Raw genomic sequence first — 27,508 nt, 5'->3', positions numbered from 1 at the left:
ATAGGATAGGCTGAAAAATTTGTTACAGAGTCTCTTTAAGTTACGTACACACATACGACAACGATCGTTTGTTGTGAACGACGAACGATCTTTTAATTGACGTAAAAACGACCTAGCTTTTAAAGGTGTGCAACGATCTGATTGTTAACCATCCGGAACAACGTCACATACTGTTCCTGGAAGTTACATCATAGCAAGTTCCGCCCGCACGTAACGAATGGTTCAAAACGTACGTTACACCTTAAAACTAACGTTACGCATATGACTTAACTAAATTTCTATTTCATACTGTCGGTATGTAGTAGAGCATCTACATAATGTAGTGTTGACAAAACATACAAAAATTCACTTTGTCCTGTTAAAATAAAAATGATGGTATAATCATGTAGTATACAACGCGTCACTGGGCACAATCATAGAACGAACGTTACATCGCGAGGGGAAAATTTAATGTGCTGTGACTATAAAACAAAGTGCGCAAGTCTTTCCTGCTACGAACGACCGTTTCTTAACGATGTACTACTTTTGCTAACGATCGTCGTTTAATAAAATCTGCCAGAACAGATCTTTTGTTTTTAACGATCTAGCTCGTCCATCGTTTGACTTAATGATCGTTGGCTGTTTTTTTTAAACGATCGTCCTTTGAAATGATCGTGGAACGATCGTTTCAAACGACTATAGTCGCATGTGTGTACGCACCTTTACTTCCTTACACATAAGAACATAGGCAATTCACTCCTCCATGTCCATATGGACAGACATCCATTTACATCACTACTCTCCAAAAAATACAAGGATTATACTTGCGAGTATTGCTCGTCTTGGCGTCTCCCACGTGTTGCTGTCTGCAGCATGGCGTACTAGTTCACATCCGCCCGTGCTGCAGCGGTCATCATATGCCGCTGTGGGTCCAAGCAAAGTCTCAGCACACCCTAAGGTAGTATTCGTTAACCCTCATTGCAGGGAATAATTGCCAGGATACGCACTCGAGCACTACAGTTCAGGCCAGTCCAGCAGGTAGGTTAGGGTGAACAAGGTACATGCATTGATGCAGTTACGCAGGAGGCTCCTCCCACCTATGTGTTTTGCGTCACATGACGCTTCCTCAGACCTCATCTCATTGATCATCCCTAGTGGTTATGCGGTTTTAGGTGGTACTTGCACTTTTCACAGTCAATCCATTCTACTACGTTTTGATATTAAGAGTGATGAACCATACACAAGCCAACCGGAATACCTTAAGTACTTTATTGGCTTACTTAAAGTACCCAAGGCAAAAAATCTGAGTAAAACAGATACTTAACTAGGTAGAGGGAAGCCTCTGGATAGTTATCCTCACCCCCACTGTTATCGTGCACGGACCCCTGGAACAGATCCGACAAGAGCTTCTCAGAAATGTCTGTGGTCGCGCCCCATTCTTGCATGAGTGTCGCTAAACTGTGCATGTGCCCAGGCCGTCTGTAAAAAGGTTGTCTTGGCGAGCGGTGGTGGAGGTGGAGAGGACAAGGAAAGCCTCTGGAGGAGTACAGTACGGGCTGTACGGTTCTCTTTAAAAACGTTGAAGTGCAAGCTTTCAGTAAACCTTCTTTAGACTTCCATCCTGTGTGCTATGTAGCCTATAAAATGTATATACTAGTATAAACTAGATACATCTCTTGAGAACATCTTGAATACCTCAGAATGTCTGACCTTTACAAGGTTTGTGAGATATCTCAAGAGGCTTCAATCTGGTGGTTGTAAATTACTTTACAAAATTGATCTGTATTAGCAAATCCATTTCCTTGCTCCATTTTGATGTTGTGTTTTATATAGAACGTGTTTTCAAGGCTAGATAGCACATGGGGCGGGATTCTGAGGAAGGTTTTAGACGGAAAGCTTATTCTTTGATTCTCAAATCTTTTAACTTGGCCCATAAATGGGATCATACTGTTTTATAAGTTTGTAAATAGCTATATGCAATTGGAGTACTCCTAATGCGTACGTTCGTTATTGCAGCTTGTTTCTTTCTAACGGCTCTTTTTCAGCAATACAGTATCTGTATCACGTTTGCTCTCCCTGTCATCATGACTACCACTAACCAGCCTCCTCTGTCTTCTCCTAACACTAGCCTTCCTCCTTGTCCACTGCTAACACTGGCCTTCCCTCTCCACTCCTAACACTAGCCTTCCCTCTCCACTCGTAACACTAGCCTTCCCTCTCCACTCCTAACACTAGCCTTCCCTCTCCACTCCTAACACTAGCCTTCCCTCTCCACTCCTAACACTAGCCCTCCCTCTCCACTCCTATCATTAGTCGCACCGCCCCCACCCCCCCCCCCCCCCCCACCACCACCACCACCACTCCTAATACTGGCCTTCCCTTTCCTCTCCTAACACTAGCCTTCACTCCTGTCCACTCCTAACACATGCCTTCCTTCTCCTCTCCTAACACTAGCCTCCCCCACCCCACCCTGGTCCCCTCCTACCGCCTCCCCCACCCCACCCTGGTCCCATCCTATCGCCTCTCCCACCCCACCCTGGTCCCCTCCTACCACTAGCTTTCTCTCTCCTCTCCTAACACTAGCCTTCTCTCTCCTCTAACATTAGCCTTCCTTGCTGTCCACTACTACCACTAGCTTTCTAGCTTTCTCTATCCTCTCCTGACACTAGTCCCCCTGCCGCCACCCCCCCCCCCCCATCCACCACTACCACTAGCCTTCTCTATTCTCTCCTGACAGTAGCCTCCCACCAACCACCCCCCTTCCCTCCCCCCTGAGCAATCCTACCACTAGCATTCTCTCTCCTCTAACATTAGCCTTCCTCGCCGTCCACTACTACTACTAGCCTTCTCTATTCTCTCCAGACACTAGCCTCTCCCCATCCACTATTACCACTAGCCTTCCTTCTCCTCTCCTAACAGTAGCCTTCCCCCCTCTACTTTTAACACTTGCCTTCTATATTCTCTCTAACACTAGCCTCCCCCCTTCCCCCTCACCTCTGACATAGACATGACAAACATACAATCGGCTAAATAATAGCCGAATGCCCCAATTGGCTATGTTGTGTGCCAAATATCAGGTCCCCGTCACCCCACAGGCGCAAAGTTATATTGTAGTTTATGAGGTAGCCAAGACATGATAGGGGCCATGTGCCCAAACCTACTGTTTCAACTCCTAATAACTATTCAAGTTAAACACATTAAAGGGTACTGTACTTGAAATGGTGTTGCCCACATTTTAGTTGGTAAACATAGTTTTTCATAAAGAGGTACATACTGAGAATCCATGTTGTAGAAAAAGTTTTGTCACTAAAGTCAAGCTGCTTACTCTTTCATATCAGGTGAGTAAAATACTTAGATATTTCCATTTACAGATAGCTCACTTACTGTAAACAGCAACATGTCTGCAGATCACGATGAAGAGTATCAAACCTTATGCTGCTGATGTTCATTGTTTAAATTGCCTGGCTGAAGGTGTGCAAAGGGCTGTGGAGTCGGAGCACTTTTGGGTACCTGGAGTTGGAGTCGGTGGTTTCATATACGGAGGAGTTGGAGTCGGATGGATTTTGTACCCACTCCATAGCCCTGCGAGTAGTGATGGGCTCACGGGTAGAAAACTAGCCGAATCCATGATTTTAATGAGGCTTAATTGCCTCAGGTGTGTGCATGGGGGACAGGAGGTTAATTACCCAGATGTCCGAGCGCTTCTATGTGTATCACACGCTCTAATGCGCCCAATGGGACGCGTTCCACGACTCAATACCACGCACTTCCTCCTTCGGCTGGAACACACCTGAGGCAATTAAGCCTCATTAGAATCATGGATTCAGCTAGTTTTCTACCCGTGAGCCTATCACTACCTGCAAGGGCTGTGGAGGCAGAGTCGCAGAGTCGGAACAATTGAGGGTGCTCAGAGTCTGTGGTGGAGTGGAATTATTTTTGTACGGGCTCCACAGCCCTGCATGTGCATTGTTTTTAGAATTTCCAGGTAAAGATGTTGAAATAGAAATGTATGCTGATGACAAATAACGTTTGAAAGGCCATCTCCTCTACTTAACCACCCTGGCGTTCTATTAAGATCGCCAGGGCAGCTGCATGAGGGTTTTTTTTAAATTAAAAAAAAACTATTTCATGCAGCCAACTGAAAGTTGGCTGCATGAAAGCCCACTAGATGGCGCTCCGGAGGCGTTCTTCTGATCGCCTCCGGCGGCCAAAAGTAACACGGAAGGCCGCAATGAGCGGCCCTCCGTGTTTTGTTTACTACGTCGCCATGGCGACGAGCGGAGTGACGTCATGGACGTCAGCCGACGTCCTGACGTCTGCCGCCTCCGATCCAGCCCTTAGCGCTGGCCGGAACTATTTGTTCCGGCTGCGCAGGGCTCAGGCGGCTGGGGGGACCCTCTTTCGCCGCTGCTCGCGGCGGATCGCCGCAGAGCGGCGGCGATCGGGCAGCACACGCGGCTGGCAAAGTGCCGGCTGCGTGTGCTGCTCTTTATTTGATCAAAATCGGCCCAGCAGGGCCTGAGCGGCACCCTCTGGCGGTAATGGACGAGCTGAGCTCGTCCATACCGCTAAGGTGGTTAAAGAGGAACTGTCACGAAAATCTTAAAATTTAAAACACATACAAATAAGAAGTACATTTCTTCCAGAGTAAAATGAGCCATAAATTACTTTTCTCCTATGTTGCTGTCACTTACAGTAAGTAGTAGAAATCTGACATTAACGACAGATTTTGGACTAGCCCATCTTCTCATAGGGGGGTTCTCAGGAGTTTCTTTATTTTTAAAAGCACTTAGTGAATGGCAATTGCTCCGTCCAACTGCCAAAAAAGTGTGCAGCGAGCAGGGAGGCTGGCCAGCATCTTTGTATTAATCTTTTTCAGGGAATGTCTTTTTAAAAAATAAAGATCATGCTGAGAATCCCCTATGAAAAGATGGACTAGCCCAAAACCGGTCGGTAATATCAGATTTCTACTACCTGCTGTAAGTGACACCAATATAGAAGAAAAGTAATTTATGGCTCATTTTACGCTGGGAGAAATGTACTTCTTATTTGTATGTGTTTTAAATTTTAAGATTTTTGCGATAGTTCCTCTTTAATGATGTTTTTCAGTACTACATAAACAGCTTCTTTCAGTACTCATGCCAACAAGTTTTCTTCTCAATTCTAAATGCACACAGGACATAGCTGTAAATTATGAGACCCTCAGCAAATCTCTGTTGGGGTCTGTCACAAGGGCCCTCGTGGCTGACCGCACTTAGCCTTCTAAACGGTGCCAGCGCACAGATCGTGCGAACTCTGGTCGCAGTCAATGCGCAGGAACCGTTAAGAATTAGCCGCAGACAACTCAGAAGGGAGCCTGTGAGACACGGGTGATTACAACGTCACCTACTGGTTCAGAGTAAACTGCCACCACCGCGGTTACTATGGGACCGTGGGGCCCACTAACTGACTGACTAATCCTGCGAATAAAACGGTTAAACACACGATATTCTGTCTAGCCAACAACAAACAAACAGTAGCGTATCTTCAGAGACCCGGGATCATTTCTGTGTGTGCTGATAAGCAGGGTAGCGAAACAGTGAATGACTTGGGAAAAGTCGTTTATTCACGCAATATAAATAATTAATATATACAGACAATTATGAAAATCAACAATTATGAAAACAGTAATAGCCAGTATGAAAAATAAAAGAAGGGAGAAAAATACTTAGTTCCTGGAAAGATGTCCTTATTGTGGGAAGAATCATAAAGTCCTTGGTTTCAAAGTCCAGAGTTCAGAGTTCAGACCAGGTGGATGCCAGCATATCCTCAAGCTGGCATCTGATGAGTGCAAGATGGTTCAGTGTGGAGGACACAGCCCGCCTGCTGGCTCTGTGCTTTTGATGAAGCTGGTTTGGGGGTGTGGCAATGCCAGCCCCCTCTGAGCTACCAGAAAATGACAGTTCATTCCCTCTGAGAGATTTTAGAGCTAAACTTATGAATTGCTGTAACTCCTGAACCATACACGTTACATTTAGGGGGGTAACAGCTTCATACTTGGAGGAAAATACAGATTAATATGATACCTGACATGGCTAGTGCATCAGATCAGGGTCCTGAGTAGATTCATACCTGGGTGGTAGGGGCCCCGGGCCCCTCTCGACTGGTATCAAGAGATCCAGCATGACCCTACGGATCCAATGATACCGCTCTCATAACCACCCTATTTATTGTATTCTGTAAATGGGCAAAAGATTATATTGTACATTCATTTCTTCCTGCTAAGGCCGGAGTCAGCCTGACTGGAGTCCAGCTGTGTCTGCTTCTTGTCTATGAAAAGGCCCTGTTGGCTCCTTCAATTAACATCTGAATGTGAAATCTGCTTAGACAACTTTGAGTTTACACCTCTGGCTTGATCAGCAGTCACAGGGCCAGTCTTCCTGCCAGCTGCTTGTCACCTTATACCTGATGGATGGGCCATCAGCACAGCTTGAAGCCAGGGACTCTCTGGGCCCAGGCTCATTAGCATATCAAAAGAGCCATCCTGCAGTTAAGGTGATGCTATTCCTCTGCTAAGAAGGGACTGCAGACCTCCTACACAATAAATCCAAATTCTATCGATTTGAAGCGCAATCGACGCAGAGAATCGAGTGCGATCGCTTTTCTTCACGGGCGGTTCCAGGACGCGCCTGCGTCCCCGCAATCGTCCGTGACAGGGTCTGTGCAAGTACAGCCACCATGTTACTCTTCAGCTATTTTATTTATTATGTTATTTTCACTGCAGTTCCCTGTTTAAGTGAATTCTAATGCTGTGATTAATTCTAGCTAATGCTGGGTACACACGGTGACTTCCCGCACTCGATGCCCCGCTCGATTCCCGGCCACTCGATTATTTCCGAGCATTTTCGATCCCATTTCGATGATTGTTAGGTCGATTCTCATGTAAAGTAAGCCAAATCAACCCAACGATCCATCGAAACGCGAATCGGACATGTCGGAAATAATCGAGTGGCCGGGAATCGAGTGCGGGAACGCACCGTGTGTACGCAGCATAAGGTTCCCATGCTTTATCTACTTCTTCCCGTTTTGGAATATTTGGTTATTACTTTTCTCCTTCAGGACCAGGACAACACCCCTGTTTTGCTGATATTATTATTATTATTATAGATGCTTATAGCGCCAGCATCTTCCGTGGCACTGAACAACAGAATACAGGGTACAACAATACAAAATTAACAAAACAACAGTTAATACAAGACAAGGGTGGATTAATGCTGATGCAGTGAACAATCAACTACAGATATTTACACAGGGGTGGGAGGAATGCATAGACATTACACAGCACTGAGAGACAAGAGGGGAGTAGAGTCCTGGCCAAAAAGCCTTAAGGTGGCCACACACCATACAATGTTTTAAATATCTGTTCAATTTAAGAATTGCAATCAATTTTTCTGACTGATTGTAACATTTCAAAAATATGACCAATGTGCCACACACCTATGTTAAATTTTTCCCCAATTATGATAAAAATGTTTGGAAACTTTGACAAAATTGCTAGGGTGTGTGTATTAATAAATTGACAATCTAGCACACACCATACAATCTTTAGATAGATTGAAGAAAAATATCTGGCATTCCGGATAGATAAAAATCGAAGAAACCGGGAAATCCGATCGGATTTTTCAGTTGAATGAAAAAAAAGCTTTCGATTTTTTTCGGGAGATCCGATCGTTTTTATCGAATTGCCGTAAAATCGGATCATTTTATTGTATTGTGTGTGGCCACCTTTAGGCTCGGTCCACACTTGTGCAGTTGCAGATCAGATCCATCAAACTGGAGGGGGTAGCAGCCAGGAAGGACCCCCTCACCTGCATTCCCCTGTCCCCGCTCTTCCTCCAGCTATGTCCGCTATAGCAAAATGGCAATAATGAGCGAGCGGGGAAGCATTGCCTTCCTTCCTCTGCTCGCAGCCCACTAGTGGGCGACATTGCAGGAAGTCACGCGGCGAGCAGAGGAAGAAAGGTCATTGCTTCCCGGCTCACTCATTATTGACATATTGCTAGAGCGGACATAGCTGAAGGGGGAGCAGGGACACGGGGATCTAGGTGAGAGGAGGGGGGGCGACCCCTTCCCTGCCACTGTGCCCCCTGCTCCCCTTCCTGGCTGCTTCATCCTCCAGCATACCTGTAACACCTATGGGGGTGACGTAGAGGGGAGGAGCAGGCAGTAGGCAATCTGGATCTCCCTCCAGTTCTGTGTCTGTGTAGAGGGAGATCCGTTTTTTGCATTGCCTGCCACTACCCCTCCGTGTATCCGGGCTCCGTGAAGTCCCAGCAAATCCGGACCCTCCGTTCAGTTTTTAAGCCTGATACCCCGGATCGCCAACGGATCAGTTTTTAAATTAGGTGAAGATGGCTGCTATTTTTAACATTGGTATTCCTGGTCCAGGCCCAAAAACGGAGCCACCGTTTTTCGCATGCGAATTCGCATAGCAATACAAGTGAATGGGACTGTTTCCACTTGTCAGGATTCCTTTGCGTTTTTCTGTGCAGAAAAAATGTGCATGGCAGAGCCATCAGAATTCGCATATTGCATACCGCTATGCGAATCGCATACAATGTATTTAATAGGAAATTCGCGTGCGGTTTGGGTATGCGAATTTTCATGCTAATTTGCATGCGAAACAATGGAAAATCACACCAGCACTGCCATGGTTAAATTTGCATACATCGTCATCCATGCGAATTCGCATGGAAATTCGCATAGACCCGCATTCGAAATGCGAATTTTTCCCGCGACGATTCCCACCGCACAAGTGGAAATGCAACCTGAACAAGAAGTGTGAACCAGCCCTAACGGCCCTAAGGGGTTAAAAGGGACAATCATACTGTCATTAAGTTACATTACCGGTAGTTATGTTAATTAAAATAGATAATATAATCTCTTACCCACCCTGTTTTAAAAGAACATGCAAATGTTTGTGATTTCATGGGGGCAGCTATCTTTTTAATGGGGGCAGCCATCTTTTTGATTGAAAGGAGGTGACAGCATTAAATACAGTTCCAATTGTCCTGTGCCCTGATCACCCCTTCCAGCTGCGTGCGCTAGACTTCAAATCTCAAATTCAAAATTAAAAAAAAAATTGCACCAAAACAGCAGAAGGAGAGAAACAACATCAGAAATCCCATCATGCTTTGCACAGCATCAGGGAAAAAATGCCGGGGCAGTTTTCTTCTGTGCAGCTAAAAATGAGGCTTGGGTAAGAAAAACAAAGTTCTGATGCTGTGAAACTGTTAAAGAAACACCAAGCCGTTTCAGTGCTGCTGAGTAGATTTTTAGTGTGGAGGTTCACTTTAAGGGTTAGGACAGTAGGTAAAAGGAAGCTATGTATGAGATGGTAGAAGTAGTGGTCAGTGGCCAAAGTGTCCTAGGTAGGAGAGTATGCTTGCCTGCAGGGGTGAATTTCCAATTTGCACTTAAAAAGAGTAAAAAAAGATTACTGTTATTCCTTTGGCTGAACCTGGATGAATGAGAACCTCCATAGATCTATACAACACATGATTCATTTCAGAGTTTGTAACATTACTTCTTCACGTCTTTTAGGTGTGCTGTCCAGACTTGGAAAGAAGCACGAGCCACCGACGTTCCCCATGAACTTGCTGGCAGACTTTGCAGGCGGGAGCTACGCATGCGCTCTGGGCATTATCCTGTCTCTGTTTGAGCGCAGTAAATCAGGGCGAGGGCAGGTCGTTGATTCCAGCATGGTAAGTGTTCTGCCCTCTATTTTGACATTACATCAGGATTGACAGCCACAAAATCAAATTCCATTTACCCACTGTTCTGTGTTTATTATGTAGACTACATGCAATCTGCATTTCAAGCATTCCAGTATATAATCATAAATGTTTCTCCTGTAATGAATCTTTTCTTAGTCGGCTTAGCTCCTTTCTGGTACATTGCCAGAAAGAGGGAAGCTTGTTATCTCCACTCCCACATTCCTGCTGTTCAGTGTGACAGGAGCCTGAGAAGGGAAATACACCTCACCCCTCTGCAGAAGCTGCTGAAATATCATCTATGCTGTGCTCACATGTGTTTACAAAGCAAGCTAGATATGACAGTGCATTTTCTAGGAGGAAAAAAATAGTAAGGGAGGAAATTACATCAGGATTGGCTTCAGTCAGAGGTGGTAAAGATAGAAAATGCCTGGAACCGTTTTCTCTTCTCACTTAAATCAAAACGTGGACAGTACAATACATATGTAAGTAGAACCAGTACTTACTACTTATATATGTTCTATATGTTGTTTTTTTTTTCTTTGGGATGGTATGGCTGTCCCTTCTGCTTTAAGGAGTAAATACTCGATCTATAGGTGCGTATACATGCACAATGAACGTCACCCGCAGAGATCGGGACTCAATCAGAGGGGACAGCGCAATGTGTAACAGAGTCAAACAGCTAATCTGATGGAATAATCTTTGGGCTCCTTGGATGGGGTTGCTGCTGCTTAATCATGTTGTTTAGGGCTCATTGAATCACAGTGGTTTCCCGTATGCGATTCCTGATGCAGAATTGATCTGAATTGTGTGTGTGTGGGGGGGGGGGGGGGGGGGGGTGCTGCCTGCTGTAGTTTTTCTCATAACTCATCCAGATCCCCAGACTCTGACATTGGGGCACTGAGTTTTTGAGGGTTATTTTCTTTTCTCTGACAGCTACAATAAATCTACCATTACAACCATAGACTGGACATTTCTCGGTCAGAGGGCAAACAAGCAAAATCAGCAGGGAATCAAATATTTTTTTCCCTACGGTAGGTGATGAGCAGTTGTAAGACCTCCGTTTCATTATTGGAATTTAGAGGCAGGAGACGAGGGGTAAAAAAAAGGGTTATACTTACCTCATTTGTGCATTTCTGATGGTTTTTGAGCTGTGCATGCCCAGGAGGCACTCGGCCACAGCTGCTGTACACAGCTATTCAGGAACACGATCCACAAGGGGGTTTGAGTGTGTGTGTTTTAATCCGTACTATGCAAACGTATAATAATCTGAAGAGCAAGTATCCATAGCCGTGTTCACCCCAGAATTTTTTTTCCAGCTGGGTGGCATGAAAAAGTAGCCGGGTGGCATGAAAAAGTAGCCGGGTGTGGCGCAACTGCGGGAATGAAAGGTTACTGCAACTCTGCTTACAGCATAGGAGGAGGATGAGGAGGCAAGCTGATGACAGCCGGGTGCTCACCAAAACTAGCCGGGTGCAGCACCCGGCTAAAAGAGCCTGAGGAGAACACTGCATTGATAGTACTTAATAATTTACACAAATCAGCATACTTGTTTTTGATAATTTCTCCTATTCAATTTTGGCATTAGATGGGCATTAACATTTCTTGTAAAAACAAAACAAGAAAAAGCCTAATTATTTTAGCATAGATTACAATAAACCAGGCAGGAGATTCATGATATTTCTGGGTTCTTACATCTGACTACCAGCTGGCAGTTTAGTTAGTTTCTGCCTCCTCTAATTGCCTGGACTGGCACCATCATATAAGCTTTCCATTCAGATTAATGAATATACACAGTTTGACGTGTTTTTAATCAGTCTTCCGAGCTGTTGTTTTTATTCCAGGAGATTTTATTTACTGTAATTATTTTGTTCATGAAAGTATCTGTATTGAGCAGTTTTAATATCCTCATTTGAATAGTGGCACATGTTCACCTATTAACTCATATTAAAGCGGTTTTATGCTATGAGAGATCTCTTGGTATTTTTATTTTTTAGCAGCACGGATATTTATGATACGCAGAACCGTAAAGAATCTTTCTGGTGAGCAGGGAAAGGAAGGGGGGGGGGGGGGGGGCGTGTGACCCCCATTAAACCCTGGTGACAGCTTATATTCCCTCACGCAGTGTGTGTTTATGCACAAGGGTGTACTGTTGAGGCAATACTCACTTTGAGAAGGCTTGGTCTGCTGTGCTTTTATTTTTAAGGGTTCTACAGATTGCAAGTGCTGCTGTGGATAACTGGTGCAACTATTGTGCATATTTTTTAATCTATTAACCACCCTGGCGTTCAATTTCCCCAGGATTTCTGTGCAAAAAGTGTTTCAATTAATTTCCAATAATTTTCAACCTTTTTTTTTTTTGCAATTAATTTTTTTTATTTATTGAATTCAATACAGGTTATTGTATTGAATTTAATTTAAAAAAAGTTTTTTTCTGCAAGATGTTGATGACGGTGTTGTCATCAACGCCGATGACCCTGGTGTCATCAACGCCGATCAACGGGGGACATGTGATCGCCGAGGGAGAAGCAAAATCTGCCAAGGGACATGGAAGAGGACACTGGGGAAGCTATCAGAGGTACGCGACGAGGGATCAGCACGCCAATGGTGAGTATAAGACCCAGATGTATAGGTAGCCAGATGTGCAGCCATGTATGATTAGCCAGATGTATAGCCAGATGTATAGGTAGCCAGATGTGCAGCCACGTATAGTTAGCCAGATGTATAGGTAGCCAGATGTGCAGCCGCGTATAGTTAGCCAGATGTATAGCCAGATGTATAGGTAGCCAGATGTGCAGCCACGTATAGTTAGCCAGATGTATAGCCAGATGTATAGGGAGCCAGATGTGCAGCCAGGTATATAGTGAGCCAGATGTGCAGCCAGGTATATAGTGAGCCAGGTGTTTAGCCAGATTTATAGGTTGTCAGATGCCCCTCCCCCCCATCCTAGCACGCTGTGGGTAGTGATCTGTGCTACCCACAGCGTGCAGAACAAGCATCCAGCCACCCTAGGGAATCCCTGGGCAGCCAGCGGGGCAGAGAATTGTGCCTTGTATGCGGAGGCTATGTGGAGGGGGATCCCCCTCTGTGCGGGTGGGGGGATCCTCTTCAATGGCGGCTATGTGGGCGGGGGGATCCCCCTCTGTGCGGGTAGGGGGATCCCCCTTCAATGGTGGCTATTTGGGTGGCCTATCCCCCTCCAAACCCCCTCCCTCATGATCCCCCCCGTCTCAGCCCGTTGAGTAAATGGGTGTACTCACCTGAGGGCTTTCTCCAGCAACGGCTGCAGCGCACTCCCTCCTCCATCTCCGAAGTCTCGTTCTCCGTACAGTTACATTACGAGACTTGGTGACGTCACCAAGTCTCGTAATGAGGGGGACACAGAGGGGGATCCCCCCCGCCCACATAGCCACCATTGAAGGGGATCCCCCCACCCGCACAGAGGGGGATCCCCCCGCCCACATAGCCGCCATTGAAGGGGATCCCCCCACCCGCACAAAGGGGGATCCCCCTCCACATAGCCTCTGCATACAAGCAGGAACCCCTGCACATTCTCTGCCCTGCTGGCTGCCCAGGGATTCCCTGGGGTGGCTGGATGCTTGTTCTGCACGCTGTGGGTAGCACAGATCGCTACCCACAGTGTGCAGTCAGGCATCCAGCCATCCTGGGGAATCCCTCTGATGAGAAAAAAATGCAGCCGGCGGAGCAGAGAAACAGGAAATCTCCCTGTCGGCATGGACGAGCTCAGCTCGTCATTACCACTTTTTGCAAATTTTTGCTGGATGAACTCAGCTCGTCCATACCGCCAGGGAGGTTAACTCAAACAGGACTTTTGTATGCGTCCAGTTTGAGTCTCGCTAGCGCTATTGGGATGTACCGGTGCGTCCTGTCTATCGAAACAATCTTACAGGAGAGCTACCTCTTGTCACTATATATACCTATCGAAAAAATCTTAGGCGCTCTGTCTATCAGCGACGTTTGCGCGTGTGTTCCCTGAGCCAAAGTCCCTGTATATGAATGAGCATGACTCCAATCAGGAGCCATGTTCATTCATAAAAAGACTGAACACTACCTGGTAACCCAGGATAGTGTTTGCAGTGCTATCTCGTGGACAAAAACTAAAATTACAAATAAAATACACAACAATAAAAAAATTAATAAAGTTTTTAAAGTGTACCTGAGACGGGGAGGGAAATAAAAATTATACATACCTGGTGCTTTCTCCAGCCCCCTCTAGACAGATCTTGATCCTTGCCGTCGTCCTCCGCCACCTGCATCATCTGGAATTCGGCCCTGAAAGTCCATCAATCAAAGCTAGTTGGTGCAGTCTGGACCCGCGTGCGCTCCTGGCGATGTGAGTGTTCTGCCGCGCATGCACAGAACGACGGAGGAGGACAACGAAGGAGCGATCAGCCAGGAGGGGCTGGAGGAAGCCCCAGGTATGTATCATTTTTCTTTCCCTCACCGTCTCAGGTTCCCTTTAACCCCTTCTATTCTATCAGATCCATTCAGAAAGCTCTTACAATGAGGAAAACCTTTTCTTCTCTGCTTACAGTCACACTGAATCCTGCAAAAAAAAAAAAAAAGAAAGAATCCTTTCTGCTTTGCTTGCTCACCCTTATCAGCTAAAATTAGTGAGATTAAAATGATAAATTAATTAAAAGATCATTAGGAAATCTGTGCTGCAGTATGATGTAATTGATACGTTTCTGAGCTAAGTGAAAGTTATTAAACCTTTTAGTAACTATCTAGAGAATAATTTATAAATAAAATGTGTTCTTATGGTGTTAACTTTCATTAGATCAGAGGGGTTATTTTGACTATAGTTCCACTTAAAGCATACCTGAAGTCGTATTTGTTTGGACTTTATTAAAATGCCAATAAATTCATGATAGTGGCCCTTTGATTTTTCTTTCATTTTAAAACGTACAGATAATTATAAAAAAAAGTTTAATATTTGAATCTGTTTCTTCCTGGAACTTAAAACATAAAAAAAATAAAAAATAGAGACCCTAAACAAAACAATAAGCACCATTCAGTCAACATAAAAGACAACATCTGTCAGAGACACACAAGTGCCTTGTTATTTTACTTTCATCATGCTTCTGGTGCTGTCCATTGCTAGCTGTAAAGTTACATAGACTGTGATGTGCATTCTGAAGATTGTTCTGTCGGAAACCCAGACATCCTGTTTTATAGCAAAGATGGGCAGATCTTTTGATTTAGACCTTCAACAGGTTATATCTCCCGTCTTTTCACTAAAGGGCTGTTCTAATTGAAGGAAAAGTCTAAAGGAGCTTCTCACATCTTCTGTCCCTCACAGGCCTGTCAGGCACAAGGCCTACCGCACATTCGTGCCTACATATAATGGACATCATCATGGACCAAATCCACACAACACGAGCTAGTGAAACATCTGAGGAGACTCATTAATCCAGTGTTTGGCATTTCATGTGCAGGCCTGATAAATAATTCCTATAGAAACCGCTTTGGGCTGGGGGGAAATAAATCATATAATGAGTTTTGTAGCTAAGCCTTAGTTCTGGGGCCGAGGTTTACCTGCTGAACCTCATGCAGTCAGTTTCTCTTTGAAACGTGAGGGATAAGGCCCTGCTTCTCGGGAATATAACCATAACGGCAGCTGTGACTGGTCTGCTGATTGTAATAAAGCTAAATACACACGAGCTACATTTGTAGCTGTCGCTAGCACACGGGAGCATGTGCGCGACAGTTCGTCGCCAAGTCCCTCTGCATCCACACGGCAGCAGAGGGATGAGCGATGCGGCGGAAGCTGTCGCCGAGGTTCCTCCCTCCCCCGCCGGAAGCTCTGTGTGTGGGTTGCTGTCGCTAGCCCGCATACACATGCGGGACTAGCGACAGTTCCGGCGACAGCTGTAGCCGGCGATTGAACATGTCAATCGCCTGGCGACAGCTCCGACGGGCGACGGTTCGGGGCACGCGCGTCATACACACGGGCGACCTGTCGCCGCAACACGCGCGTGCCACGTGGTTGCGGCGACGGCCGTACCCCGTGTGTAAGCAGTGTGCCATGTATCCCTGTGGGGCTTTGAGCAGATAGAGAGCCTCAAAAGAGGGTGGTAATTGTATGTCATGTTCAATGGGTTACATTCTGGAAACTAATGGTTGACGTGTTTTTGAGAACACTTCTTTCTTGTGGTCTTTGAAACCAAGCATTTTGGATTAGCCAGACATCCCCAACCAAGATGTAAGAATGTATCTAAAGGGGTTTGCAAAAACTAGATGATGGTTCTTGGATGGATTGGGAAGCGTCTGTAGGGTATCGCTTGAGGTCTCTTGGCTGACCCTGCTTGAGATAGGACAATGGATGAGTTCTATTTTCTTGGTAGCTGGTTTCATTTGAGGTAGCCTATGCTGTCAGAACACCTGATTTGAATACTTGTTCCAGAGGGGTGACTTTTAGAGAAGAAGGTTGAGATGGCGGCACCCATAGCTCTTTACAGTAAGGAGGCCTGATATGAAAGATGTTTCACTGGAATTGAAGGAAGATAACCGAATACAAACAGAGAATTGGACAGACTACCAGCTTCATGGCTCAAATGTGGATTCAAGGGAATCTAAAGTGAAAATAAACATATGATATAATGATTTGTATGTGCAGTACTGCTAAGAAATAGAACATAAGTAGCTCAGATATGAGTCTCATATTGTTTCCAGTACAGGAAGAGTTAAGAAATATCAGCTGTTACCTATGCAAAAGAGCCTCTCTGAGCTCTGCGACTTTATAAAGTCGTGGACAGCGCTGTCTTTTGAAACATTTACTGTATGTCAACTGTCTCTCATTGTTTCTTCTAGGTTTATGGTTTTGGAGTCATTAGCCTGCTCTGTGAAATCATTTAGAATGCTGAGTGTATTGAGGAAACTGCAATTATTAGAGAATGGTGCAATGTTAAAATTAGAAAAAAAAAGCTATGTACTGGAAAATAAAAATATGACATTTTCTTTGCTACTAATGTTCTATTAATTATCCGTATTACACAACTAATTTATTATACCATGAGGTTTTGGGTTTTTTCGCTTCAGTGTCATTTTCAGCTGGTGTGCAGATCATTTAGGCCCCATTCACACTAGAAATCGCTAAACGCAAACGCTGAGCGTTTTCTGGTGTTTTGCACCGTTTTCCTCTGGAGGTTTTTCTGCGATTTTTTTTTTTTCACTGTATGGGACGCGTTTTCTCTTTAATCTTTAACATTGAAGCGCTAATCGGTCAGAATCGCTCAGAAAATGCTGCAGGCTACGCATTTGCGTTATCCACTAATCGCAAAACGCTTAAATGAGAACAGCCACATAGACTAACATTGCACAAGCACGTTTCAAAACGCTAGCGATTTTCAGCAATGCTGAAATCGCCTGAAAAGCGCTCTAGTGTGAATAGGGCCTAAGGAATGACCATTTAGGTAGGAAAAGCCTAATGCCCATAGAAAAGGAAAGTATGTCTTATGGTGCCCATACACGATACAATTAAAACATTCGATTTTCCCGTTTATTTGATCTAAATGATCGAATGAAAGTTGAAAATGTTTTTTGTTTTTTTATCAAGAAATTCGAACGATTATCCCGTTTTTTTTTTCTAGAAAAATCTGATCGGACATGCTGGAAAAATCTTTATATTCGATCTAACGGAATAATCGAACTAAATTATGTAATAGAAAAAAAGAAAATGAAAAATTGTACCATGTATGGCCACCTTTAGAGGCCTGCACCAGAAATGCTGAGTTGGCATGAAAGATTAATAAGGATGTCACTTTATGTTAGGGTAAATGAGGAGGGACATTTCTCACACCCGTTAATCGTCCAAATACAGATCTAGGCTTGTAGATATATAAAATATATAGATCTTAGCTATGTTCCTAAAATAATGTAATGTAAGTTTTTATCACCCCTGGCAACTGGGCATTTTCTTAGGCAGCCTCTAAAGGTGGGCCGTACACAATTCAATTTGAGGGGGAAGGTGATCCCAGAAATCTGATTGAGGTTTCTGCTTGATCAAATCATTTTACAAAAATCAAACTGATATGCCATAAACTTATGATAGATTGTTTTATGGGGAAAAAAAATTGAATAAAGCATTACATTTTTGTATTTTTATATCTGATTGTTACAACACATGCAAACAGATATTTATCTGAATATTCTAAAAAATTAAGTTTTTTTTTTTCAGCAATCCTTTTTTAATCCTTTTTTCCACTGTAGCGTGACATTTCCACCTGCAAAAAATCGTATAAGATTTTTCTGATTGGTGAAAATTTGCATGTAAATTTTTACGCTTTATTATGCGCATTTTAGTTAAATAACATAATCTGCTAAGTAACAGCTTAATCATGACTGCTGATAACTCCTTGTAACCATGGAGCTAATGCGAATTTTCGGGCAAATAACGCGAAAATTCGTATTGCCTATACAAAGCATTGTGTGCGAATTGTACGTGATGTCCGAAAAAATGATACAGGACCTCAGATTTTTTTCACGCGTATGAACGTGTATGAAAGTTCGCCTTGAATGGAAACAGCCCCATTCACTACCCTTAGTTGCAAAATCAATGCAAATTTTCCTAGAGAAAAATCTGACACAAAACGCACAAGTGGAAACCAGGCCTTATTGAAGAAAATTGAAAATCAATTTGGTTGAATAGTGTATGACCACCTAAAGGTGGCAATACACGCAAACATTTTCACAGTGAATCAGTCTTGAATCTGCAGGGAATAGATTTTTCGAAAATTATTCCTTTTCAATCGATTCTGACCTGAAATTGATTGAAAGTATCTATCAGTACAGATAAGATTTAGGTCGATCAGGGGCCAGTATAGCCGATGGTCGATTGTCAGCCCATAGCGTGGCACTGCATCAAACAATGCAATTTCTAGCTGAAACCCGCTGAAAATGTATGTACTGTGTGTGGTAGGAATTCATTCTGACCACAGTGGAATCAATTAGTTGCCACATCAGATGGCAATCTATAAGTGTGTTGGTACCTTTCTTATTTGTGACTTTTTCATAAATGGCTAGTCAAAGCCGGGACAAGGCCTTCCAGCACCCAAGGCTGAGACACCAAAGGGCGCCCCTCTATCCCTCCCACCCCACCCATCACACACTGATTGCTATTAGACTAAGAAGTGCCTCAGGCCCCCCAACACCTTAATCTCTAGTTATCTGGCTTGCAGTCACTGCCATGTATCCCCTTTTCTTATTTCTCTCTGCTTCAAACACAGTAGGGCAATGATAGCTGAGTGAGTTGTGCGCCCCCTCCTACACTGCGCCCGGAGGCTGGAGCCTCTCTCCCCTCTGCCTCGGCACAGCCCTGTGGCTAGTGCAAGTCAGCTGGTGCAGTCCTAACTTATGGTCATTTATGTTTTCAGACCAAAGTAGGAGGGACAAACTATGCTGGGGTATATTCCCCAGCATCACCTGCAGTACAGTAGTAACTGTGGCTTTTATTCAATTTAAATGAAGGAGGGCTCCATAGTGCATTACCATAAAAAAAAATTTGTTTTATTCACAAGACAAATGCATACTTACAAAAAGTGCAGATAAAAACGCATATCAGTGGTAGGCTGGTCCACTTAACACCCTGGCGGCAGTGACACTCGCGCTGTGGCCAGCAGCGTGGTCTCCAGTTTAGGCGCCCTGGGTCTTCGTTGATGAAGGGGCGGGGCGCCGAAGCGAGTAGTGATATCACACGCATGCCGAGAGTATGCCCCGCCTCCCCTTCGCGAGACGAGCTCCCAGGATAAAGCTAATTTTTTATGGTAATGCACTATGGAGCGCGCCTTCTTCATTTAGATTTCTCTTTCCCTACATTGGAGCAGCGCAGTGCTTGTTACTAAAAGGAGTGAAAGACTTTGGCTATCATTCATAAAGCATTTCCGCATGCGGAAATGCTTAAAACAGCTGACTTTACCGACCACTTAGCAAAGTCAGCATTCATAAAGGCTCTTTCCGCATGAAAAAATGACACTACCGAGCAGAGTGATAAATCAACGCCTTGTGCGGTGATTATCGGAACAAATGTAGCAAAATGTTAATTCATAAAGATCACTGCAAGAGGTGTGAGGTCGGGAAGTACCGCTCCCTCTGATGTGGCGATATCAATGTAAGTGAATGGAGACACACAGACCTCCCAGGCAGCTGCAGCAGAGCGGAACACGGAGAAATGTATCAACTCGGCAGCTTCCGTGTCTCCGCAAGCCTACCACCTGCCTACCGCCAGCCTAGTTCGGGGAATCTTCGCACTGCTACCGCACATGGATACTTTTTTATGAATGCCCACCCAGAAGTCTAAAACACCGCCAGCGGTGTTTTCCCGCACTGATTCTCCATACTGACAGCACTTTCATGAATGATAGCCTTTGTGGAAGTGACTGAAATCTACAGTGGAAGCGCAAGGATTTTGTTTCTTTCTTATTCAATTTAGTTTTTCTCCTAGAAGGTAATTTTTCATCTTCAGACAATAACTTTCTTGCTTGCTGGTGGCCTAAAGGGAACCTGAACTGATTACTGCACAACTGACTACAACTAGACTACTGCAGTTATCTTTTGTCTGGCCTCCCCTCTAACCGTACTGCCCCACTTCAGTAGGTAATGAATGCGGCAGCCAGACTGATACATTCTTCTCATCGCAGCGCCTCTATGACTCCGCTCTGTAAAGCCCTCCACTGGCTCCCCATCAGCTCTAGGATCAATTTCAAAATCCTGTGCTTGGCCTTCAAATCAGTACACAAGACCTGCCTGACCTACATCTCTGATCTGGTCCACAGGCACATACCAGCCCGCCCCCTCCGATCCTCCAATGACCTGCGGCTAGTCGCACCACGCATATCTCAGTCCCATGCACGATTGCAGGACTTCACTAGGGCTGCCCCCACTCTCTGGAACTCGCTCCCACCAGCCATCAGACTCGCCCCCACCGTTTAATACCGTCAAACAAGCCCTTAAGACTCACCATTTCATGCTCGTATAATATATATTCTGTGGGACACCCTCTCAACTCAACAGATGCACCTATTGTCTCCACCCCTACCCTTTCGATTGTAAGCCTCTGGCAGGGTCCTCCTCCCCAGCTTGATTATGCAATCTCATGCTGGGTACACATGTTGCAATTTCCCGCTAGATCAGCGGGATCGATCGATTATTTCTGACATGTTCAATTGCATTTTGATCGATACAGCCATAGTTTTTGCATACTTAACATGCAAAATCGACGGCTGTATCGATCAAAACCCGATCGAACATGTCGGAAATAATCGATCCCGCTGATCGAGCGGGAAATCGCAGCATGTGTACCCAGCATTACTGCCCCTCTTGTGGACTAGAACAGTCTCTATTTTGACCACTGTACTGTTATCAAATCATTTGCATGATCTTGTTTTATTGTGAGTTTCCTGTATGTCCTACATTGACCTCAATTCAATAAACAGATTGTTTTTAATCTACTGATGGTTTTTAGTCTACTGATGGTTTGGTGTAAATCAGTTGCATCAAAAGGGAATTCACTAATAATTACCAAATGTTTTAGATCTGGTCGAAAACATTTGGTAATTAGGTCAGTAAGGCAGGGGAAATTATCAAAAGATGCAAGTTACAAATGAGCAAATATGACTGACAGAAATCAGCTGGTCTAATCTCTGTCAGAAAAAGTGGGCGTGGTTACTCCTTGTTTGCCTTTGTGAATTGCATCTTTTGATAATTTCCCCTGCTTTACCAACCTAATTACCGAATGTTTTAGACCAGGTCTAAAAACGGGTCTAAAACATTACGCCAAACCATCAGTAGAGTAAAAACCATCACTAGACTAGTCTAAACTGCTTAGTGAATTGAGGCCATTGAATGTTAACCCATTTATCTATTGTTCAGCGCTGTGTAATATGTTGGCGCTTTATAAATACAATAAATAATAATAATAACTGACATTAAAAAAAATGCATTTCTGAACTTACCTGGGGCTTTCTTCATCCCCCCCCCCCCCCGTAGTCTGTGAGGTCCCTCTGGGTCCCCTCCATAATCCCACTTGTGGCTGTGTTACCTGTGTGACCTGGCGAGGAGTCATGCGCAACTGTGCATGCGCTGCCCGTCTGCATACCTGTCTCAGTTGCACTCCCGTTGCCTGGAGTGTTCTGTGCATTGGCAGTTCTCGAAAAAATGAACCACACCGGTGGCTATACACGTATAGATATACAGCAGATTCGACCATCAGATAGATTTCTGGCAGATGCCTGTCAAGTGGAATCTGACAGGAATCTATCTGATGTGTGCCACACACTAAGAACAGATTTCCAATAGATTTCACAGTGAAATCTATTGGAAATCGGTCTAAATGCATTATTGCACCATTAGATCCAATGCAACTTTATGGGCCATCGATCTGCTGCCAGCAGCAGACCGACCTAGATTTTCCATCCTGTCAGATCAAATCGATCCAAATCGGCCGCAAATCGATCGAATGGGGAATTTGATAGCATCGATTTCTGATCGACGATTGATTCTATAGAATCGATCGATGGTTGCAATCGACCAGTGTATGGGCCCCTTAACACTTTGGGCTCGATTCAGTAAACCGTGCTAAGTGTTAGCACGCCTGTGAAAAGCCCTATATCATGCCCAAAGTTAGTTTAGGCATGATAAATTCACATCTAAAGACTTTAGGCGTGATAACTAGGGTGCTAACTGGGTTAGCACCCTTTACCAAATTCACATCGCGCGCACAGTCCCTCATGCAAAACTTTGCGCGCGCACCGCGAAAACAGCGCACCCGATGCGCCTATAAGGTCGCATTGGGTGCGACCTTAATGTCGCACCATGTGACGTAAAAGTCGCACGCAATGCGACCTTATAGGCGCATCAACGCACCGTTTTCGACGCACCACGATGCGACATTTTGCGCACACCGCGCTGTGGGCACGCAAAGTTTTCAGTGTAAGACTTTGCGCGCGATGTAAATTTAGTAAACGGTGCTGACCCAGCTAGCACCCTAGTTATCGCTCCCAAAGTCTTTAGGCGTGCTAACTGGGTTAGCACCGTTTACTGAATCAAGCCCTTTCAACCATAGACCCTGAACAAGCATGCAGTTGAGAAGTTTAACTCACGCTTGACTGGATTTTCCGCATGCTTGTTTCAGGTGTGGGATAGCACTGATGCATGAAAGATCTGCAGGATAGCCAGGCAACTGGTATTGTTCAATAGGAAATAAATATGGCAGCCTGTGTATTACTCTCACTTTAGGTGTCCTATAAGAAAAACAAAATAAATCAGCTGACCTCTTTTTCCAGTAAAAATCACAAGCCTTTCTTTAAATAGAAGCATGGGCTTCCTTGCTGTGACAGTTGTAAGGAAACATGGTTTTAGCATTTCGGGAATTGCGGATGGCTCAGGACATGAACCACGTGAGCAGCTGTAGTTCTGGCTTTCAGCTCAGACACAGAATGAAAACACACTGTGAGTGGAGAGAAGTGTTTTCACTGCTGATTATAGCGTGTATAATGTAGTGTGCAGACATCACACACTGACAGTGATTTAGCGTGTACTGAGATTAATCTAATTGTCTGTGGTATGAATACACGTCTCCTCAGCGCTGAACGGTGGAAGTCGGGGAGCTGACGTGCGCCCAGCCAGACAGAGCGTGCCGTGCATGAGGTTGTGGGATTGTTATCGATTCTTCTTCTGAATATAGCCTTCTAATATCCCCCATCCTGGAAATATACCAGACCTAATCAGACATGTTATAAGAGTCTGAACTTCTGCTTGTGGTGCCTTTTACTTTATTATTTATTATGAATTTATATGGTGCTGACATTTTCAGCAGCACTTTACAGAGTACATAGTCCTGTCACTGACTGTCCTCCGAGGGGCTCACAATCTAATCCTACCATAGTCATAGTCTAATGTCCTACCATATTATTATTATGTATTTATATAGCACTGACATCTTCTGCAGCACATTACAGAGTACAGAGTCATGTCACTGACTGTCCTCCGAGGGGCTCACAATCTAATCCTTACCGTAGAAATAATTATATGTCCTACCATATTATGAATGTATATGGTGCTGACATCTTCTGAAGCACTTTACAGAGTACAGAGTCACGTCACTGACTGTCCTCAGAGGAGCTCACAATCTAATCCTACCATAGTCATAGTCTAATGCCCTACATATTATTATTATTATTATAATTATTAATTTATATAGAGCCAACATCTTCTGCAGCACATTACAGAGTACATAGTCATGTCACTGACTGTCCTCAGAGGAGCTCACAATCTAATCCTACCATAGTTATAGTCTAATGCCCTACATACTATTATTATTATTATTATTATTAATTTATATAAAGCCAACATCTTCTGCAGCACTTTACAGAGTACATAGTCATGTCTCAGACTATCTCAGAGGAGCTCACGATCTAATCCCTGCTATAGTTATAGTCTAATGTCCTATCATATTATTGTTGTGTATTTATATAGCACTGACATCTCCTGCAGCACTTTACAGAGTACATAGTCATGTCACAGACTGTCCTCAGAGAAGCTCACAATCTAATCCTATCATAGTCTTATGTCCCTACCGTAGTTAATTGCCAATTTTGAAAACAATTTAGCTGTTTTTTTTCAGATGTGCCCAGAGAAAACACACTCAAACATGGAGGGAACATACAAAAACCATTCAAATCCTAGATACAAGGGTCTCCAGCAAAGTGACATGACAGCAGAGAAGCTGACGCATTTCCGACCGCACTCAGTCCTTAGTCGTAGTTCAGCTACCACTAATGACCCAGTGGGGACAGAAACGCGTCAGTTTCCCTGCCATCATGTCATTTTGCTATGCTTTTATGGGAGTGCAAACTTTTGCATCATTGGTATAGATGCAAAGTGTTGGACAAAATGCATTTCTCATGAGTAAATGTGCTTGGAACTGCAGTGCAGCTTAGCTTCACCCTGTCCTGGCTGCAGCTACTGGGAGAGCCCATCAGGTGTCAACACTTGACACAAAAGTAGAAAGGACAATAGAATTCTGACTACATTTTGCATAATCCCTTCAAAGATCCTTTGTATAGCTGTGCTTGATTTAGCTATGCATCTATCTAAAAAGACATATTATCCTTGTAACTTGTTTATCTCTGTTAAAAGAATTGGGGGGAAAGAGATGGTTAAACTTCATGTACGCTACAGGGTCCCACCTACCAATGTAGGCACATGGTTTGTATTTTAAAGAAGGGATTATGGGAAATGTAGTAAGGATTCTATTGTTCTTCCTACTTTGTGTGTCACATGTTGACACCTCATGGTCCCTCCCAGCAGCTGCAGCCAGGACAGGGAGAAGCTAAGTTGCAGTGCGGTTCCAAGCACATTTTTCCGAAGTCTGGCAAAGCTCTTCGCCTGAGTTACGGTGGCCCACCCCCAGCTTGGCAGCCACAAATTAGGCCATTGCTGCTGAGCTGGGGGCGAGTCACAGCAATGCAGATGGGCTTGGCCAGAGCCTCGCCAGAGATTTTGAAATAAAACATGTCATGGCTGCAATTCCGAGGAGGGGGGGGGGGGTGGCGATGCTGGGAGGAATTATGGCCAATCAGGTAAGTACTTACCCTGTCTATTTTACTTTAGAGGGTATACACTGTATTTTTTGGTCCATAAGACTCAGTTTTTCTCCCCCAAAAGTGGGTAAAAAAGTCGCTGTGTCTTATAGTCCAAATGCAGGAAATTCCGGACTTGTGAATGCCTGTCGAATACAAAGCTCCAACCCACCACAATGTCAGGGACTCCCTGTACTGTGCCCATGCAGAGGGGGACATGGGGACAAACGGAGGACACAAAGGGGCATAGAGAAGGACACAAGGAGGACAGAGGTGGACACCAGAGCAGGACATGGGTCATAAAGAGGCATAGAGGAGGACACAAGTGGGACGCAGGAGGACACAAAGGGAGACACAAGAGGCACAAGGGCGCATGAGGTACAAAGGGGGCATAATCCACAATATGCCCCTTCACCATGGGTGCACCAGGTTTCATATATATTTTTCTCCTGGCTTTTGCCCTTTAAACCAAGGTACGTCTTATGGTCAGGAGCGACTCGTGTTTCGATGGATACAGCCGTCGAATTTTGCATACTTAATGTGCAAAATCGACGGCTGTATCCATCGAAACATGATCGAACATGTTGGAAATAATCGAATCGAGCGGGAAATCGCAACGTGTGTACCCAGCATTATAGTCCAAAAAAATAGGGTATATTTTAACTTTGTGTGAATGCAAGTGTTTCCTGATTTCTTGATTAGTTAAGATTAAGTTTAGATCGTTTCTCGCTTAGGTGGAAGGTGCTGCCTATCTGGCTTCTTTCGTTTACAAGACACAGAAGTTGGGTTTATGGAGCCAGGCGAGAGGCGAGAACCTGTTGGACGGCGGCGCGCCCTTCTACTCAACCTACATGACCACCGATGGCAAATACATGGCTGTGGGGGCGCTTGAACCGCAGTTCTACAAGGAACTCATAAAGGGTAAGCTATTACCGCTCTCTAATGTTCCCCCGCTCTGTTTTATAAACACAGAGAGAGAGAGAGGGGGCACCTGCAGCGAGGTAATAGATTCTGATTACACCACATAAAAAGCCGGGCTGCAGCTAATAGAACAAAAACAGCCTAATGTATTATTCTCTGTGGCGCGCAAAAGATAAAGAATTCTATGTAAAATGCCATCTAGGCTTCAGAGAAATGACATTAGCGTGACTCGTGTGATAAAGCTTTGCTCAGTGTGAGATGAAGTCTCGGGGAGAGGTCGGGAAAGAAAATAAAGATTTTGATTTTCTGCCTTTTGACGACAAGACGGATATCACTTGTCACCTCCAGGTATGCAGAATGTTTTATGTGCCGGCATGTGCAATGATCTGTGGAAGAGTTTTTTCCTGCAAGATTCCTATTTGATTATATGGTTCCCTTGCAGTGGAATTGTAGTTTCTGTATATGTTTTAAAACTGTGGCCAGATCTGTAATGCAGTACAATTGCTTTATTGAATTTTGCCCCTTAGTCAGAAGGTATTCGCTTGCCTGTACGCCGCATGGAGCATAAGTACCAACCCAGCCAAGGGTCAGGGAGTTTAAAGAGGACCTGAACTCTCAACTTCCTCTCTGCACTAAAAGATAAGCAACAGCAAAATAATCTTTAAAGCAAAACATTTCTGTTACGGCTGATACAAATCCTGCAATACATCTGCAGTGTGTCAACTTCCTGCTTTCATGGAAACAGACATAGGGTTAACATCCTGTGTTTACAAATTAGCTGCTCTGCTGAGGCAGCCAGCTGACACAGCTGAGAGATCAAATTACACTTGTGATTAGTCATAGATGAGGGGGAATTAGACAGGCTAAACTCTCTAAATGCATACAGGGTGCATTTCTCTGTTTTCCTTATGTCCTCTTAAGAGGAATACCTTCACCACTTAAGGACCACAGGCTTTAGCCCAACCCCCCCTCCCCCCCTTTCCCCCCAGTGACCAGGATATTTGTCACAAATTAGGCCACTGTAGTTTTAAAAGCTCGCTGCAGGACCGTACAACCCCGCACACAAGTGATTCCCCCCCCCCTTTCTGCCCACCAACAGAGTTTTCTGTTGGTGGGCTGTGATAGCTCCCAGGATGTTTATTTTTTTTCTATAAATATTTTTTTATCAATAAATTAATGTTTTTATTATTTTAATAACCCCCCCCCCCCCCCCTGCCTGCCAGTGTGATCGGCTATCATAGGCTTTAGCTTCAGCCT

At 44.5% G+C, this 27,508-nt stretch overlaps 1 protein-coding gene across 1 annotated transcript in view; it reads left to right on the top strand.

The window, feature by feature from the left end:
- The window catches only part of AMACR (alpha-methylacyl-CoA racemase), a 97,804-nt gene that overhangs the window by 56,450 nt on the left and 13,846 nt on the right, over nt 1-27,508 (top strand). Inside the window, exons 4-5 of the mRNA XM_068251249.1 lie at nt 9,562-9,722; nt 26,065-26,251. Of these exons, the coding sequence (XP_068107350.1) occupies nt 9,562-9,722; nt 26,065-26,251 (348 nt within the window). The remainder of the gene's footprint in view (nt 1-9,561; nt 9,723-26,064; nt 26,252-27,508) is intronic.

Source organism: Hyperolius riggenbachi, chromosome 1, assembly GCF_040937935.1.
Source record: "Hyperolius riggenbachi isolate aHypRig1 chromosome 1, aHypRig1.pri, whole genome shotgun sequence".
Taxonomy (NCBI): domain Eukaryota; kingdom Metazoa; phylum Chordata; class Amphibia; order Anura; family Hyperoliidae; genus Hyperolius; species Hyperolius riggenbachi.
Note: the sequence above shows the minus strand (reverse complement) of the source record. Positions and strands in the feature narration are given on the sequence as shown.